Consider the following 17,358-nt stretch of genomic DNA (forward strand, 5'->3'; position numbering starts at 1 on the left):
ATGGAGACTTTAAAAATCTCTCTAGATGATTCTAATGTGCAGCAAAATTTGGGAACAGCTACACTGGCAGATCAGGTTGTAGTGCTGGAGTTAACCAGCTGTCCCCAAAGTAACTGCAGTGCTTCCTGCTACTGCTTAGGAGCAGCTTTTCTCACAGCAGGCTTATAACTCAGACGTCAGACTCCTTAGTAGAAACTCTGAGTGATTTAAACTGCTTTGAGGCCTAGCCCAGATGACAAAAGATAAGAATAACATCTTTAACACAAGTACCCATCACCAGGTACTTCTGTGATGAGCAAGGTATTGGCCTTGGAGAGAGAGATTGAAGTCTCAGCTCTGTCCTTCACCAGCTGTATGATCTTGGGCAAGCTAATTGTCTCAAACTTTTTACTTATCAGTAAAATGAAGATACTACGTCTACTTTGGGGGGTTCCTTTTAGAAATAATGAGATTATATACTATTTGAAAGTTCTATTAATCATAAAATGCCAAATAAAAGGTGTATGGTCAGGCCACTCAAGATGGCTGTCCTCTTGCTCTCTGTTCATCTGCTCGACCAGTCCCTGCTTCATTCACATGACTACCCAATTCTCTGAATTATAGGGCTTAATCAGTAACTGCCTACGTGCTTGCCCCCACCCCAGCTGCTGGCTTCCCTGGTAACTGATGAGCCCACCTGACATCAGTTCCCCCATAAATGGTAGCCCCTTTCTCCCCTGAGTAGGGAATATTGCTGCCATGTCCCGCCTGCAGTCTGCCATGCACAGTGGGGTATCACACCAGGATGCTTTTGTTTCAGATGTGTAAGAATAAACCATTGATGTCTTTGTCACTGTTTCTGCGCTCTTTCTTCAGTCTGGAGGCTGGGCATCTACCAGGCTTGCAAGCCTGCGGGATACAACATCATATTATTCCCCAACATACTTCCTTAGTCTGAATGCATCACAATCACCTGGGGAATTTTTTTTATGGTGCCATGTGCAGCTTGCAGGATCTCAGTTCCCCGACCAGGGATTGAACCCGGACCATGGCAGTGAAAACCCAGAATCCTAACCACTAGGCCATCAGGGAACTCCCCCGGGAAAACTTTTTTTTAAAATAATATAAAAATACAAGTCCCGCTTCCATTTCTGGGAAGATGTAGATGTACTCTTTCCTATTCCTCCTTCTAAGTACAACTAAAACCCCTAGACATTATAAATAAAGCAAACGTAAGAAGACTCTGAAAGGTAGAGAGAAGAAGGGAGACTGGTTAGGGACCTTGGGACTCCATTTTATGGCAAAAGTGGAGAAAGAGATAAATAGGACCTTATTTAATAACAGTGAAATAGTCATATATCTAGCATTAATCCTCACACCTACATTAAGCATTTCCTTTATGCTTTGAAAAGTAAGTTTATAATTTACAACTGGTTTAGCAATTAGTTTTAAGGTATTAAAACATATTGAAATTGTAATGGAAAAGACAACTCTAGAATAGACTTATAATATCTTCTTCAGAGTTTGATACCATGGTGTTTTATCTTTGTATACAGGAGACAAATGCTGAGCCCTTACTGTAACACGCTCAGAAGTAATCCATTGCAGTTAACTTGCAGACAGGACCAGAGAGCAGTTGCAGTGTGTAATTTGCAGAAGTTTCCGAAACCTTTACCTCAGGAGTACCAGGTAACACTTGTTTGGGGCACAGTTTCAGGAATCAACCTTTTAAAAAGAAGTCTCCATTTTGAATTACAAGAGTGAATTCTCTTAAGTGTTTCAATTTATAAGCCCCCATTTGTTTTCTGTAAGTTAGAAAAAACCAAAGAATTCTTCCATTTCTTTATAACCAACGTGTTAATTGATAGCAATTAATTAATATCTAGCAATGTCTTGTAGTAATGGTAAGAGACATTTAGAATATTTATTTTGATCTATTTTAAAAATATATATATATATATATATATTTTTTATTTGTCTGCACCGGGTCTTAGTTGTGGCTTGTGGGATCTGACCAGGGTTCGAACTCGGGCTCCCTGCATTGGGAGCGTGGAGTCTTAACCACTAGACCACTGGGGAAGTTCCTATTTTGATCTATTTTTTATAAATTGTTTGTATTTTCTTTTTAATTATTTCCAAAGTCTTCGTCTTTAATTATATCAAAAACAAGGTTCTTTAAAGAAAGAAACTAACCGAAGAAGACAAATATATCACTTATATGTGGAATCTTTAAAAAATGATATAACTAAACTTATTTACAAAACAGAAACAGACTTAGAGAACGAACTTATGGTTACCAGGGGGGAAGGGGGAGGGGGAGGGATAGATTGGGAGTTTGGGATTGACATGTACACACTGATATATTTAAAATAGATAACCAATAAAGACCTATACTGTATATCACAGGGAAGTCTGCTGAATACTCTGTAATGACCTAAATGGAAAAAGAATTTGAAAAACAATAGATACATGTATAACTGAATCACTTTGCTGTACACCTGAAACTAACACTACATTATTAATCAACTACACCCATTATAAAATAAAAAAATTTTTTAAAAAGGAAATAAAATAGAGTAACTAAGGTACTGTAGTCCAGTTAATTAGAAGACTTGGAAATTCTGCTTTAGAAAAGTTTGCCTAATGAGATCTGAAAGGTGAAGGAAATGGTCCCGTATGTCCAGTCTGAATCTCTGATTTGACCTTTAAGTTTTTTGTTGAAGTGGCTATTTCTAAAAAAAAGCCTCAGCTCTGCCTGCCATTGACAAAGGATCCATTAGTCAGAAACGATATCTCAGAAGTGAATTTAAAGTGACTGTTGCTAAATTTTGAGCTTCCTACATACGTTTATGACCACACTGAGTGCTTTCAACACTAGAAGATGGCGACTGTATATTTCTACTCTTAGTAATATAATTTAAAATGTGAAATCTTTAAAATTTATCTGGTACCTTGTTTCTTTGGTGTTCAAAGTATTTTATATATATGATCTCATTCATTTTCTTATGGTTTTTTCAAGTTTGTCAAAACAACATATAAATTCTCCTAAAAACACTTGAAGTACATTAAATTTAAAACATCTTAATTCTATGCATTAGTTTTGTATTTTGTCAGCTCTTAAAACTCTTCCTATTCGTGCTTTTAAAACATTAGTCAAATTTGTCATCTAATAAAAAACAGACTAATTTACTTACCTTGCTTATTTCTAAAACTACAACAACTGCAAAATACCCCTCAGGTAGTATATTAACTATCTTTGTGTTGTACTATGTATGAAAAAAATAGATTAATATCTTCTTTGTGTTATACAGCATTAATTGGTTGCTATAAATTGCCTGTGGGCTTTGTTTTGATTATATAGAATGTTTCTTACTCTCCTGCCTGCCTAATATTTTTTTCTTTGTAGTACTTTGATGAACTCAGTGGAGTACCTGCAGAAGATCTGCCTTATTACGGTGGTTCAGTAGAAATTGCTGACTACTGCCCTTTCAGTCAGGAATTCAGTTGGCATTTAAGTGGTGAATATCAACGCAGCTCAGATTGTAGAGTATTGGAAAATCAACCAGGTTAGTAGTTTAGTGAAATTAAATGTTATATACATATTAAAAGTATGTATCAGCAATACAAAATAGTGGTTAAGGATACAGACCCTGGAGCCAGATTGTCTGAGTTTATGTTGTGGTTCCACTGCTATCCACCTGTTCAAAGTAACTTCTCTGTGCCTCAGTTTTCTCCTCTGTACAAAAGAGATAATACCTGTCTCATAGAGTTGTGACAGTAAGTGCTTAGAATTACGACACATAGAAAGGATTGTTAGCTATTAGATACACTTGCACATGTGTGTACACACACTACCGTTTAGTAATACCTTATATTTGCATGACACTTTTCATTTGCAAAACAATTTCACTTTATCATTTCATTTTGTTCTTCTAAAAACCTGACAAGAGACATAGAGAAGATATTATCGAATTTCACAGATGAGGGAAGAGCTACTAAGTAATATGTTTAATTGATGTCAGTGCAAGATCCTCCAATGCAGAACTCTTTTTATTAAATCGTATTAGGTATCCTATTCTTTCCTCTCCTGACGAGTGTGCATTTTATGTAATTTAGACATAACGTGTCATTCTCCAGATATCAGAATAATACTATTGTCCCATGGCTAGTAAGATGTATTGCCATCTTATTTATTCCCATTTAGTATATTTAAATGAACAGGCCATCAAGGAAATAAACAGTATGGCAATTGGATATTCAGCAATAGTAGTTATAGCTCATACTAACCACCTTTGTAAACAAAATGTTCTCACATCTGATTTGTTAATCAAGAGCAATAAGTAGTTTTTCTGCCTGTGGTCATCAAAATTTTCAACCTGGTCCTTTCCTCCTCGCCCCCATTCCATACTTTATTTCAGACTAAATCATTTAAAATTAAAATTTCCATAATTTTTTTCCTTTTATTCTTAAACCTGGCAGATGTAACTGGATTTGTACAGTCATTTTTTTCCCCATCACTTACCTACTTAATAAATGTCTAATGGCATAACTACGCAGCAGTTGCATGTTACAGCAAAAGAAATGCACATATTTGTCAATTATGGGTTTGCCAAAGATATCACATTTTAATGTTTTAGAGCTGGAGTTGGCAAATATTTATTATAAAAAGCAAGATAGTAAATATTTTAGGCTTTATGGGTCATGCAGTCTCTGTTGCAACTTTTCAGCTCTGCTGTTAAGTGTGAAAGCAGTTACAGATAATATGTAAGTGAATGAGTATAGCTGTGTTCCAATAAAAATTTCTTTATAAAAACAGGTATTTCTCAGGATTTGACCTGAGGGATTGGCTGACCCCTCTTTTCTTTTTCTGGACAATGATCACTATGTGTTTTGAAGACTTTGAAATATTAATAAATAAAGAAACATAAAGTTCTGTTTTATTGTTTTACATTTTCTTTCTTAGCTTATACAATTAAGATTTTTTAAACTGACATAAAATTTTTATCTTTATAATATTTCAAAATGGGCTAATTGAACTCTGCTTTCAAAAGGTGAAACTTGTATTAAGTGTAGAGAGAAATTATTCCTAGGCTTTTTTTTTTTTTTTAATTCCTAGGCTTTAAGGATTTCACTCCTTTGTCCATTAGCTAGTTAGGGGTCATTTAGTTTGCCCCATACCTCTGCAGGTTTGTGCTTAGTCTAAGACTAGCTCAACCTGTCATTTATTGACTTCCAGGAGATGGCATAAGTTGAAAATACAAGAACGTCTTGCAAAAGTTGCAGCACTCCAAAAAAATCTTCATTATATAAATCACTTGACCTCATCTATCTGGGTCACTTGGGAAGTGACTCCTATTTAGGACACCATTGAAGGTGATTCTTAGTGCCATTTCCTCTATATATTTAACTTGGTTGCTTTAAGCCCAATTTTATCTCTTGTTTCTGATATAATAATTCTCCTACCAATTGCTTTATTGAGAATCCAGTTTGAGTTTGGAACCCTCTCTCTTGATTTTTTTTTAATTGAAAATTTCCATGAAACATGTTTTATTTTTAAAGCAACTTTTAATTATAAGAGTGGAATACTTCAATTTCTTATTCTTTGAGCCCAAAGTCAATTTTTAATAAAGAAAACTTTTCTGGTTTGCTTCAGACCTTTTTAAAAACTATGGTGCTGAAAAGTATGGACCTCATTCAGTTTGTCTAATTCAGAAATCAGCATTTGTCATGGAAAAGTGTGAAAGGAAGCTGAGTTACCCAGACTGGGGGAGTGGATGCTATCAGGTAAACCATATGATTGTTAATAACTGTACCAAATATTACATAATTGTATCTCATTATATGGTTTTTATATTTTCAAATACATTTTATATCTTTTATTTCTACTGATTAATACTTTAACTTATTCATTGTAAATATTAGTTTGTATATTTGTGTTTTGTCAAAATATTGTCATTTCTTTGAGAGAAATTGCCTTTCTCTGTTTAAAAATGATATATAGTTGCTATATATCAGCAAGTTTTATAACAATTTTGCTTCTGGGCATAGATCCTAAGGAAATGTTAGGAAACATGTAATTTTGTTCTTTTTTTTTACATTTATTTATTTATTTATTTTTGGTTGCATTGGGTCTTCGCTGCTTGCGCGTGGGCTTCTTATTGCAGTGGCTTCTCCTTGTTGCAAAGTGGGCTTCAGTAGTTGTGACACACAGGTTCAGTAGTTGTGGTGCACAGGCTTAGTTGCTCCACGGCATGTGGGATCTTCCCGGACCAGGGATCAAACCCATGTCCCCTGCATTGCAGGCGGTTTCTTAACCACTGTGCCACCAGGGAAGTTCTGTAATTTTGTTCTTTAAAACTACTTTGTAATGGAAAAAAAACTATAATTTATTTTGTAAATATATCTGAAGAAAGCATGTATTTAAGAATTAATAAATCAACTACTGATTAATAGTAGATTTTTTTCCTTTGAAATTAGAAATCCAAAGAGAGCAAACTACTATTTTCTTAATTTATTATTTGCATGTCTGATATTAAATGACTGCATCACCATAGAACTTACTAAGATACAGGCATTCTGTAACTTAGGAGCATCAAACCTAATGAATATTCCATACCCTACTAACGGACATCAGGGAGGAGAGTGTGATCCTGAAAACTGAAACATAAGAATTTGTTGTGCCATCTCACCTACAAGAGCTAAATGGACTAATGTAGCTGACAATTTAACTTACTATTTTTAAAGTTTCTTTAAAATTAACTCTTGTTTTTGGTAACTGCTTTATTGAGGTATAACTCACACACCATACAATTCATGTAAAATTACCTTTGAAACCTTATAAAAGACAATGAAAAATAAACACTTTCCAGCTATAATCCTATAATCTGACAACTATAATCCAGCAACCATTTTCTGATGAATTCATTCCATTAAAGATTATGTATTACTTAAATACATAGCTTTGATCTAGTTGTAATCAGAATACATAATTTTGTTTTAGTGACTTTACTTAGTACTTTTTTTTTTTTTTTTTTTTTTTGCGGTACGTGGGCCTCTCACTGCTGTGGCCTCTCCCGTTGCGGAGTACAGGCTCCGGACGCGCAGGCTCAGTGGCCACGGCTCACGGGCCCAGCCGCTCCATGGCATGTGGGATCCTCCCGGACCGGGGCATGAACCCGCGTCCCCTGCATCGGCAGGCGGACTCTCAACCACTGCGCCACCAGGGAAGCCCCAACTTAGTACTTTTTATACAGACCAAGATACCTTTTCCAAGTTCTCCCAATAATAATACTTACTGTTCTTCATAGCTGTAGAACATTGCATCATTTTAAAGTATCATAATTAGGGAAGTCATTTTCCTGTGAGATATTGAATTAATTTTCACTTTTCACTATATAAAAATGCTTTTGTAAGTATATTTACATCCTTTACCTTTTTATTAGAATAAAGGGGATAAAGCTGGAACAGTGTGAACTATAATAGGAGGATAACCATTTCATCCTGTTTTAATGTCTTCTCTATACCGCCACCACCACCACAAAGGGATTACGTAGATTTGTAATACCATCTACAAAGACTGAATGTACTTGGCTTCCCTGTAGTACCTAGTGTTGTCAGTTAATTTTGCTAATTTAATACTCACAACCATTTATATGGGAAAATGTGCATGATTTCCAAACAATTAGCATTTGGATTAGCTGTTTTGTTTTCTGTTGTTCTTTGTTTTACTTATTTTGACAGAGAAGTTGCAAGAATGGTACAAAAATATGGGTCATTTAAGTGCAAATTGCTGACAGTCTGCCCCTTCACCCCTAAATACTTTAATGTCTATTCCTTATAAACAAGGACATCCTCCTATATGACCACAGTACTACCAAAAAAATCAGGAAATAACACTGATACATCTAATTCTTGGACCCCGTTCAAGTTTTGCCAATTGTCCCAATAATGTCCGTGTAGTAATAGGATCTGCACTGATATCACATATTGAGTAGTTGTCACATCTCTGGTCTCCTTCAATCTGGAACAGTTCCTCAGTCTTTTCTTGACTTTCATAACCTTGACACTTTTAAAGATTACAAGCCAGTTCTTATCTATGATGTGTCTCCATTTGGGTTTGTCTGATGTTTCCTCATGATTAAATTCATGTAATATGTTTTGGGCAGTAATATCACAGAAGTGATGCTTGTGTTTTTTTGGTGGTACACTTTTTTTTTTTAATATTTATTTATTTTGGCTGCATCAGGTCTTAGTTTTGGCACGCAGGACCTTTCGTTGCAGTGCACGGGCTTCTCTCTAGTTGTGGTGTGCGGGCTCATTAGTTGCGGCACGTGGGCTCTCTAGTTGTGGTGCACGGGCTTAGTTGCCCCATGGCATGTGGGATCCCAGTTCCCCAGCTAGGGATCAAACCAGCATCCTCTGCATTGCAAGACAATTCTTAACCCCTGGACCACTAGGGAAGTCCCTGGTGGTGCACTCTTGATTTGTCCCTTTGCTGGTCATGTTAACTTGCTGATATCTACCAGGCTTCTCCACTGTCAAGTTACTGTTTTTCTCTTTTAATTAATTCCCTTTTTAATTAGTAAGTATTTGGGGGGAAAAGTACTATATCGATAACTTATTTCTTATCATACCTTCATTTTATTAATTTATGCATTTAAATCTGTATTGACTCACAGATTGCATTTTATTCAGTGGGTATTACCATTACTATCATTATTTATTTGGATATTTAAGTTGCCCCAGATTTAGCCAAAGGGAGGGAGCCCTTCAGGTTGGTTCCTGTGTCCTTTTGGCTGTCCTATCTTTTTAACTATTTCCTTGCTTTCTAGCACAAGATATTCTAGGCTCATCTTCACTTTCTTTGCCCCAGCCCTGGAATTAATCATTTCTCCAAGGAACTCTTGTTTCTTTTAGTGGAGTGAGGTATTTAGAGACTAAAGTCTGGGTGCTAGGGACTTCCCTCGTGGCACAGTGGTTAAGAATCCGCCTGCCAATGCAGGGGACAGGGGTTTGAGCCGTGGTCCGGGAAGACCCCACATTGCTGCAGAGCAACTGAGCCCCTGTGCCACAACCACTGAGCCTGTGCTCTGGAGGCCACGAGCCACAACTACTGAGCCTGCATGCCATAACTACTGGAGCCCACGCACCTAGATCCCGTGCTCTGCAACAAGAGAACCCACCTCAACGAGAAGCCCAAGCACCACAACAAAGAGTAGCCCCCACCTACCGCATCTAGAGACAGCCTGTGCACAGCAACAAAGACCCAACGCAGCCAAAAATAAATAAATAAATTTATTTAAAAAATAAAGTCTGGGTGCTAGATGTATTGTTCATTGCTGTTGGGATACAGCTGCTCCCCAGGCCTTCTTGGTGAACAGAGCTAGGAAATATATGTGTGTATGTAATTTTATATATACTCGTACATGTGCATATATATAACCATGAGTTTGTACCAGTATCTTTGATTCCAGTTTAACACCAAATAATTCATTTTAGTTTTCTCCCTTCCCATATTTGTAACTCTTCTTTCAAGCAGTAGCAGTGAGAAATCTGGCTCTCTTTGTCCTTAATATGCTTGTTATTTGATCTGTCCACTCCTTTCTATCTTCATCCACCCCTACGCGGTTACTCTCCTCACCTACCTGGACTCTGACACAGCCCACCAGCTCACAACATGTCTCCCTCACTGTGATGCAAACCCTGTGCACATCTTTAGAATATAAATGCTTTCTTCCATGAAACTTTCTAATCTTTGTTGTTCTTTTTCTTACTTATTGCCTCTTTATCATAAAACAGTCTGACACTGTTAATTTTGGGGGGAAATTTGTATATCCTACCCTTCTCTCCTCAATTAAAGCTGCTAGAGGTCAGGCACTGTGTCATGGACTTCTTTGGTATCCTTTTCAGCACCAAGCACAATACCCAGTCAATTCTCACTTAAAAGAATGATTACATTGCATTGCAGCTGTGGTAATGCTTACTGGGTGTGGGTCATTGAATGACAGACTTATAGAAGAGTTTACACTTCGTTGTTTATTTTCTTGATAGCTTATTATAACTTAAATTTCCAAATGAATGTTATATTTAAACTTAATTGATGAAAAGAGTTGTTTTTAAAATGACTCCATCGTTGAAAAACACTTTTGGGACTCCTTTTTAAATTACTTTTAGAGATAGTTTAATAGCCATCTAAGCAGTCAATTTCAGTATTTTACATCATACCTGTGTTGACCTAGTCTTAACCAGTGTAGTCAACTGCCTTTACCAGACTTGGATCTGGGCAAGTTTTGGGTATTTCCAAAAATTACATCTACTTGCAAAGTAAAAATTTGCCACCATCAAACATACTCAGAACCATGCACTTTCTTTGAAGATAGTTCCAGGAGAGAAGATCCAGAAATATTTAAGGTGAAGTAGCATAATGTAAAGTCTTTTTAGAAAACAACTTTGAGAGCTTCCCTGGTGGCACAGTGGTTGGGAGTCTACCTGCCAATGCAAGGGATGAGAGTTCAAGCCCTGGTCTGGGAGGATCCCACATGCCACGGAGTGGCTAAGCCTGTGCGCCACAGCTGCTGAGCTTGCACTCTGGAGTCCACGAGCCAGAACTGCTGCGCCCGCATGCCACAGCTACTGAGGCCTGCACACCTAGAGCCTGTGTTCCACAATGGGAGCGGCTACTACAATGAGACGCCTGTGCACTGCGATGAGGAGTGGCCCCCATTCTCAGCAACTAGAGAAAGCCTGTGCGCAGGAGCGAGGACCCAACTCAGCCAGAATGAATGAATGAATGAATAAATAAATAAATAAAATTTATTTAAAAAAAGAAAACAACTTTGAAGACAACACAGTCATTATAAATTTTCTTAAAGTTGACTTTAATATGTTTGTTTTTTAAAATTGATTTCATTAGTTACCCCTTGTATATGAGATATGAATCCTGCTTTTAAAGATGTTACCAGTTGTATAAAATCACTGTGACCATTTTCATCTCTGAGCAGAGGATCTGGGATAGAGATAATGAATAACAAACTTTTACTATGTCATTTCTATACAGTGTGCTTTTTTTTTTTACAATGAGCATATATTGTTTTTATAATTTATTTTATTTATTTTTGGCTGTGTTGGGTCTTCGTTGCTACACATGGGCTTTTTCTAGTTGCGGAGAGCGGGGGCTGCTCTTCGTTGCAGTGTGTGGGCTTCTCATTGTGGTGGCTTCTCTTGTTGCAGAGCACGGACTCTAGGCACACAGGCTTCAGTAGTTGTGGCTCGCGGGCTCTAGAGCGCAGGCTCAGTAGTTGTGGCATGCAGGCTTAGTTGGATGCACTTAGTTGGGTGTGGCATGTGGGATCTTCCCGGACCACAACTCGAACCTGTGTCGCTTGCATCAGCAGGCGGATTCTTAACCACTGCACCACCAGGGAAGCCCTATTTTTACAATTTAAAACAACTAAAAAAATTTGAGTTACAAAATTTAGCAACTTGTAGAAAAAGTGACATGATTCATGGCTCTTTGACAGACATTTAACCTGAATTTTAGGAGGATACTAGAATCTACAGAAATGTTATTATTGATAACTTGGCTTCAGGGGTCTGTGAATCCAAATTGTATATAAAGCTGTATGTTACCTTGTTTTTTTCAGGAAGGGTCCATAGCTTTCATTAGATTTTTTAAAAGGTTCTAGACAAAAAGTCTAAGAACTACTACTACCACAGAGTGAAATTCTTTTAGAACATGGATAACTTAACCCTCTTTATATGAAATTAAAATAGGCCCACATTCCAAATTGTCTTTTATAGCCAGCATTTTTAGTAAATTCTGCCATATTTTCCTACAGTTGAGGGAGAAGGCTCACATACTAGAATCTTACTGATCTGATTTTTTTTTTTTTTTCACTTTTTGAAGGTTTCTTGTTCTCCACAAGGTCTGAAGGTTTGGGTTCAGGATACTTCATATTTGTGTAGTCGGGCCGGGCAGGTCCTCCCCGTCAGTATTCAGATGAATGGCTGGATTCACGATGGAAACTTGCTCTGCCCATCATGTTGGGACTTCTGTGAGCTCTGTCCCCCAGAAACAGATCCTCCAACTACTAACTTGACCCGAGCTCTACCCCTAGGTGAGTAGCCTCTGTGGTTGGAGTACAGAGAAGCACTTTTCTTACAAGATGTTGAAAATGCCCTGCAAGGAAGCTCTAAAACAGGTTGCGCATCTTCTCTTCTAATTGCAGTTTTATGGGAAGATCGCCTTCCCTCCATGGTTAGAAATTGAAGGTAGGTAGACTTGACACCTCTCTTCAGTAAGAGTGAGGGTGAAGAAACTTTCGATATGTGAAGAACCTCTGACTTGCACAAAAACATTCATTGAAGGTTACAAAAAGTTAATGTTTCAACCATTCATTTTGAAAGTAAGAGTAAAAATTCTGTTCATGAATACAAAAAAGCAATTAAATATATTTTAGTTATATTATAACTAGGTGAGGCGAAAGAGCGGGAAAGTCACTGGAAAAGATGCTCAAAGAAGGGATTGACATGCCCACAAAGAAGAGAAAGGTGCAGGGAGATGCAAATATACACAGTGAGATAGAAAGACAGGCTGGCAAAGACAGTGGTTTTCACTGAGAGATATATTACTCATTCTGTGAGACTCCAGAGAGTAGGACTGAGAACAATGAATTAAAACTGTAGGGAGACAGATTCCAGTAAAATCCTTTAGAACCAGGAGAAGAGTGCATTCCCTGTTGATGAAGATGTGTAAACTGAGGCTGATGACCCATTTCTAAGTTTTAAAAGCAGAACTCATGAACTCTCAATGAAAGCTTTGACCTATGGTCCATGATATTTTAATTAAATGACCTATGAGATTTTATGACAGTTTGATATTTTGGAATAGGCCATGTTTTATTTTCTCAACTGGAGGTATTTTTTAAATGGAACTGTATAGCCCTTTGCTTGCTCCACGGTCTGGTTGAAAACAAAGGGCTACATTCACTTTATAGCTCAAAGTTTCTTCACCTCTAAAATTTAATTCCCTTTCTTTCCCACATTCTGGGTCCTTTATCAAGACATGGGCTATAAGTAGAGGGTGAATTTGGGGAGATTAATACTTGTGTTAGGGGTGCCTAAGACCACCCGCAGATTTCATGACTCTCTAGGACTCAAAGGACTCAGCCTCTAGTTGTACTTACGGCTAAGCTTTGTTAGAGCAAAAAGATACAAAGCAGAATCAGCAAAGGGAAAGGGGACAGTAGGTGAAGTCTGGAAGAAACCACTTCCCAGACACCAGCTAAAGGCCGTCCTTGCAAACAGGACTTTCAAATGATGACCATCTCAGGCCTGCTGTGTTAACTCTTTTCACTTAACTTCTGTGAGCCAGCTGAGTTTTCTGCAGTTATAATAGTAATGCACAATGAATTAAAAGATCTTAGGTCCTTTTGATATGGTATATAATAAATGTAGTGTTAAATATTCTTAGTTAACTTTCATATGAAGTGATAGGATGACTTGATTTTGTTATTGTTAAATTGCTTTGGCTAGAATTAAAGGGCTGCTAGTCTACAAATAGGTGGTTCTGATGGAGTTCCCATGCTCAGGCCTAATCTCAGAGTTAACTATAAGAAATATCATCATTTCATTGTCCAAGAGATGAGCATTGATTCAGCCATTAGCAGTTAGAGTTGAGTTAAAGAGAGAGTTACTCCAGCTGGTTCAGGGGTAAGAATCTTAGGAGTACAGTAAAAAAAATGTGTAGAAATGAGGAGAAAGCCAGACTAGTTCAAGGATCTGTGAAGGGATTAGTTCCTGTCCTTGGAGCATGGCAAAGACAAGTGAATCTGTTGAAAGGAGGTGGGGAGTAGAGATTGCAAATGACCCCACCCCCTCCACCAACCTGTGCCCTAGACTTGACTTCTTATCCAGCTCCCTCTTTGTAGTCACCCTTCTGATACTGTGGTACTATGTTGTGATTTCTTCCCCATTAACCAGTTCTATGAGGAAGCATGCTCAAAAAAGGATTGTAACCTCCGAATCACTACCACACTTTTGAAAAATGTATAAAATATTACAAGAATAGATGCCTTTTAGAAAAAAAAAAAGGAATAGATACCTTTTAGGCATAATTTCCATTAGTGAATATGAAAGATTTATTTCTAAATTTTCTGATCTCTTCAGATTGTGGAGGTTATTTTGTTTCTATTTATTAAATGCTAGACACTTTGCTGAGTGCTTTATGTCTATATCATTGTATTTAATCATCACAAAACCTAATGAGGTAGGAATTATCATTTTACACATGAGAAAACTAAGGTATAAAGAGATTAAGTGATATATTCACTGTCACAGCTAATGAGGTTCAGATCAAAACCCAGATCTGATCATCTCTAATTCATTTTGAAACACGCTCTTTGTATCTTTCCTTTTTAAAGAGTACTGTCACAGGAAGTGCAGTGTTTTTGAAGGACAACAAATGTTCTAGAGCGGCCATTAATATTTTAATAGCTTGTTAAATGTTAGTACCAACACTAGATAAACAACAGTTAGTTCAGTTCCCCTCCTATTTCCTTTGTGCCAGATTGAGAATTGGGAGATAAAGGGATATGCCTGTGTTATTAGTGACTCCAGGGTCTATTCCTTATTCCAGCCAAGACCACTCTACCTGATGTTGTAGGCCGGAACGTATCCAGTAGACCTTTCTGGGGTGATGGAAATGTTGTATAATCTGTGCTGTCCCATACAATAGTCATTAGCCACATGTGACTATTAAACATGTGAAATGTGGCTACTGTGACAGAGGAACTAAATATTTCATCTCATTTTGGTTAATTTAAATTTAAATAGCACATATAGCTAATGGCTGCCATATTGGACATTGCAGCTCGAGCTCAGAAGTTCTCAAACTTTAGCATGCATCAGAATCATGTTAAAACACAGATTGCTACGACTCACCCCCAGAGTTTCTGATTCAGAAGATCTGGGTTGGAGCCTGAGAAGTTCCCAGGTGATGCTGATGTTGTTGACTCAGGTACCATACTTTGAGAAGGATTGATTTTTCTAACATTTAACGATTGCCAGCTGGTTCCATTGGGGAAGAATATAAGTTCTCCATGGTTTACTTGTATTACATACAGTGAAATAATTTTTTAAAATACTTATTCTACACTGTATAGTTCTCAGAAGAACAAGCTCCAGTGCCTTAACATTATCATTTTATTAATTCTATAGCTGAAAAACCAGTCCTTTTTTTCTTACCTTTTAAGCAAGTCAGACTTGAAGCTTGGTTGGTTCTTTATTGGTCAAAATAGTAGAAAGGACAACTCATCCTGAAATAAAGTCAGGTTGACCTGGTCTCTTGACTGCTAAAAAATGTACTCCATTCTGAGAATTGTTTGGGGGAAATAGTTTTAGCTGTTAGAACAACTCTTAGATAAATTAAAATATACTCCTACTGCCCACAACTCATAGAATCTTCTGCTGTTTCCAAATCAAGCCTGGGGTGATATGGATAGATGGGTAGATATTTAGAGATTGGGGAACGTATGTCCTGTTTTGCCTGGGACAGTCCACGTGCCTATTGTCCTGGTATGATTACTAATAATTCCCTTGTGTTAAAATTATCAAAGAGAACAATTTAGTTGATCAAAGCAAATTTTATTTCACACAGGCAGTCTCTACTCTCAGGAGTCCAGAGAGCTGTAAAATAAGGGAAAAGGGCTACAAGCAGGAAACAAGGAAGAAGTACTCAGCTTAGGTTGATGGGCCGGGGTTAAGTATCTAACCTTATTTAGAAAGATCAAGGAACAAAGAAATAAGTATACAGCCCACACTGGCTCGGCGGTTGGAGATTGGCTGACTGGATATTCTGTGGTTCTGGTCAAGTGGAGCATTTACACAAACATGAAAGTTATCTAAGTTTTAATTTGCTGATGTGACGCCATGGGCAGGAGAGGCTCCATCTTAAGACTAGAAATTTATTTCAACGCTTATCTCAAAATGTCCTGATATGGGATGATAAATTATAGGGTCACCCTACTTAGAAGGGACAAGGTAGAATAGAAGAGAGTCCAGCATCCCATGTCAGAATAGCCAAGAATTTCATTTACTTTCCTGTGTAGCATCTTTAGCTTTGCCAGGATACTACCCTGTCTTTTCTTGGGTGCTGATTTTGAACCTTGATACGGTAGGTACATCTTCTTTTCTCCTACATAAATATTTTGTTCTTTTTCTATAAATATAAAAAAAGACTTTGCATATATGGATTTCAGGAAGTCACTCTTGATTCTACTCTTCAAGGTAGTCCTTCCTCACCTTTTAATAATTACCTCTACTCATCTGTCAACATTTTGTTGGTATAATTTTTTCCAAAAATGTCTGTGGAAAGTCAATTTTTTGTTTTCAACCCTAGATCTCTGTTCCTGTTCCTCTAGCCCAGTGGTTACACTTTGGCTTCTGCTAGGCAATCTATTTCCTCTGCTGGCTGGATTTCTTCTGTGCGTATGGCATTAGGAATGGAAAAGTGAATTCTGAAGACATTCCTTTGTGTCATGTTCCTCTGAACAAAGCACAAAATCTGGGCGAGTGCCAGCCTATACAGATGGCAGAAGTGGCATTCCTGACTTTGGCTTGGAAGTGTTGACCATAATCAGATCTTGAAGCAGAGCTTCACAGCAATCACGCCTCATCAGCAACCCAACAGCCTCAAAGTTTGGAGAAGGAGGAGGAATTCCAAATCACCAAGTCTCTTTATTTTTCAGGATAAATACTCTTCTTGAAGTTTTCCTTTGAAAATGGGATAATAGGTGAAAAATTCAGTTATTGCATACCTCAGCATCTTCATTAACCTAAAACAATGGGAAGGTTCATCACTGCTGCAATAATTTAAAGAACAGCTAATCATTGCAAGGTTATAAGTTGTGGACCCTGTCCTCAAAAGTATAAATTGTCCTTTGACTTACAGAAAATAACTTGAATTGGGATTTCTACATCACTGTTATACCTATTTTGAGTTTAATGACTGTATATGGTACACCTAAATCATTGTTCTCATTGTTTTATTTTTAAATTATGTTTTGCTAAATCTTATGATTTAACCATGCTAGCCTTTTCAAACCAGCTGTGTGGCAGTTTCCTGCTGAACCATTAGGTGTTGGTAGCTGTATCTGTACTCATTGATCTTCAGAGAGTAGCTTCCAGTTGTATTCTCCATTAGTTTAATAATGACTTGAAAAACTGGGAAGCAGAGAGAGAAAAATACTCTGCCCTGTGAAAACATTGAAGACATGCAAATAAAAAAAAACCTAATTGTATGTTTTCCAGATAATAGTTATGACAACTGCAATCCAACAAAAATAGAACTTTCCTTTTTGACCAATGAAGATAAAAAGAAAT

At 37.3% G+C, this 17,358-nt stretch overlaps 1 protein-coding gene across 1 annotated transcript in view; it reads left to right on the plus strand.

Annotated features, from left to right (window-relative positions):
* LMLN (leishmanolysin like peptidase) overlaps nucleotides 1–16,817 on the plus strand; it is a 68,591-nt gene extending 51,774 nt beyond the window's left edge. Inside the window, exons 13-17 of the mRNA XM_060150432.1 lie at nucleotides 1,536–1,668; nucleotides 3,386–3,545; nucleotides 5,633–5,763; nucleotides 11,885–12,095; nucleotides 16,376–16,817. Coding sequence (XP_060006415.1) covers nucleotides 1,536–1,668; nucleotides 3,386–3,545; nucleotides 5,633–5,763; nucleotides 11,885–12,095; nucleotides 16,376–16,476 — 736 coding nt within the window. The 3' untranslated portion in view covers nucleotides 16,477–16,817. The remainder of the gene's footprint in view (nucleotides 1–1,535; nucleotides 1,669–3,385; nucleotides 3,546–5,632; nucleotides 5,764–11,884; nucleotides 12,096–16,375) is intronic.
* The last annotated feature ends 541 nt before the right edge of the window (nucleotides 16,818–17,358 follow it).

Source organism: Lagenorhynchus albirostris, chromosome 5, assembly GCF_949774975.1.
Source record: "Lagenorhynchus albirostris chromosome 5, mLagAlb1.1, whole genome shotgun sequence".
Classification (NCBI taxonomy): Eukaryota; Metazoa; Chordata; class Mammalia; order Artiodactyla; family Delphinidae; genus Lagenorhynchus; species Lagenorhynchus albirostris.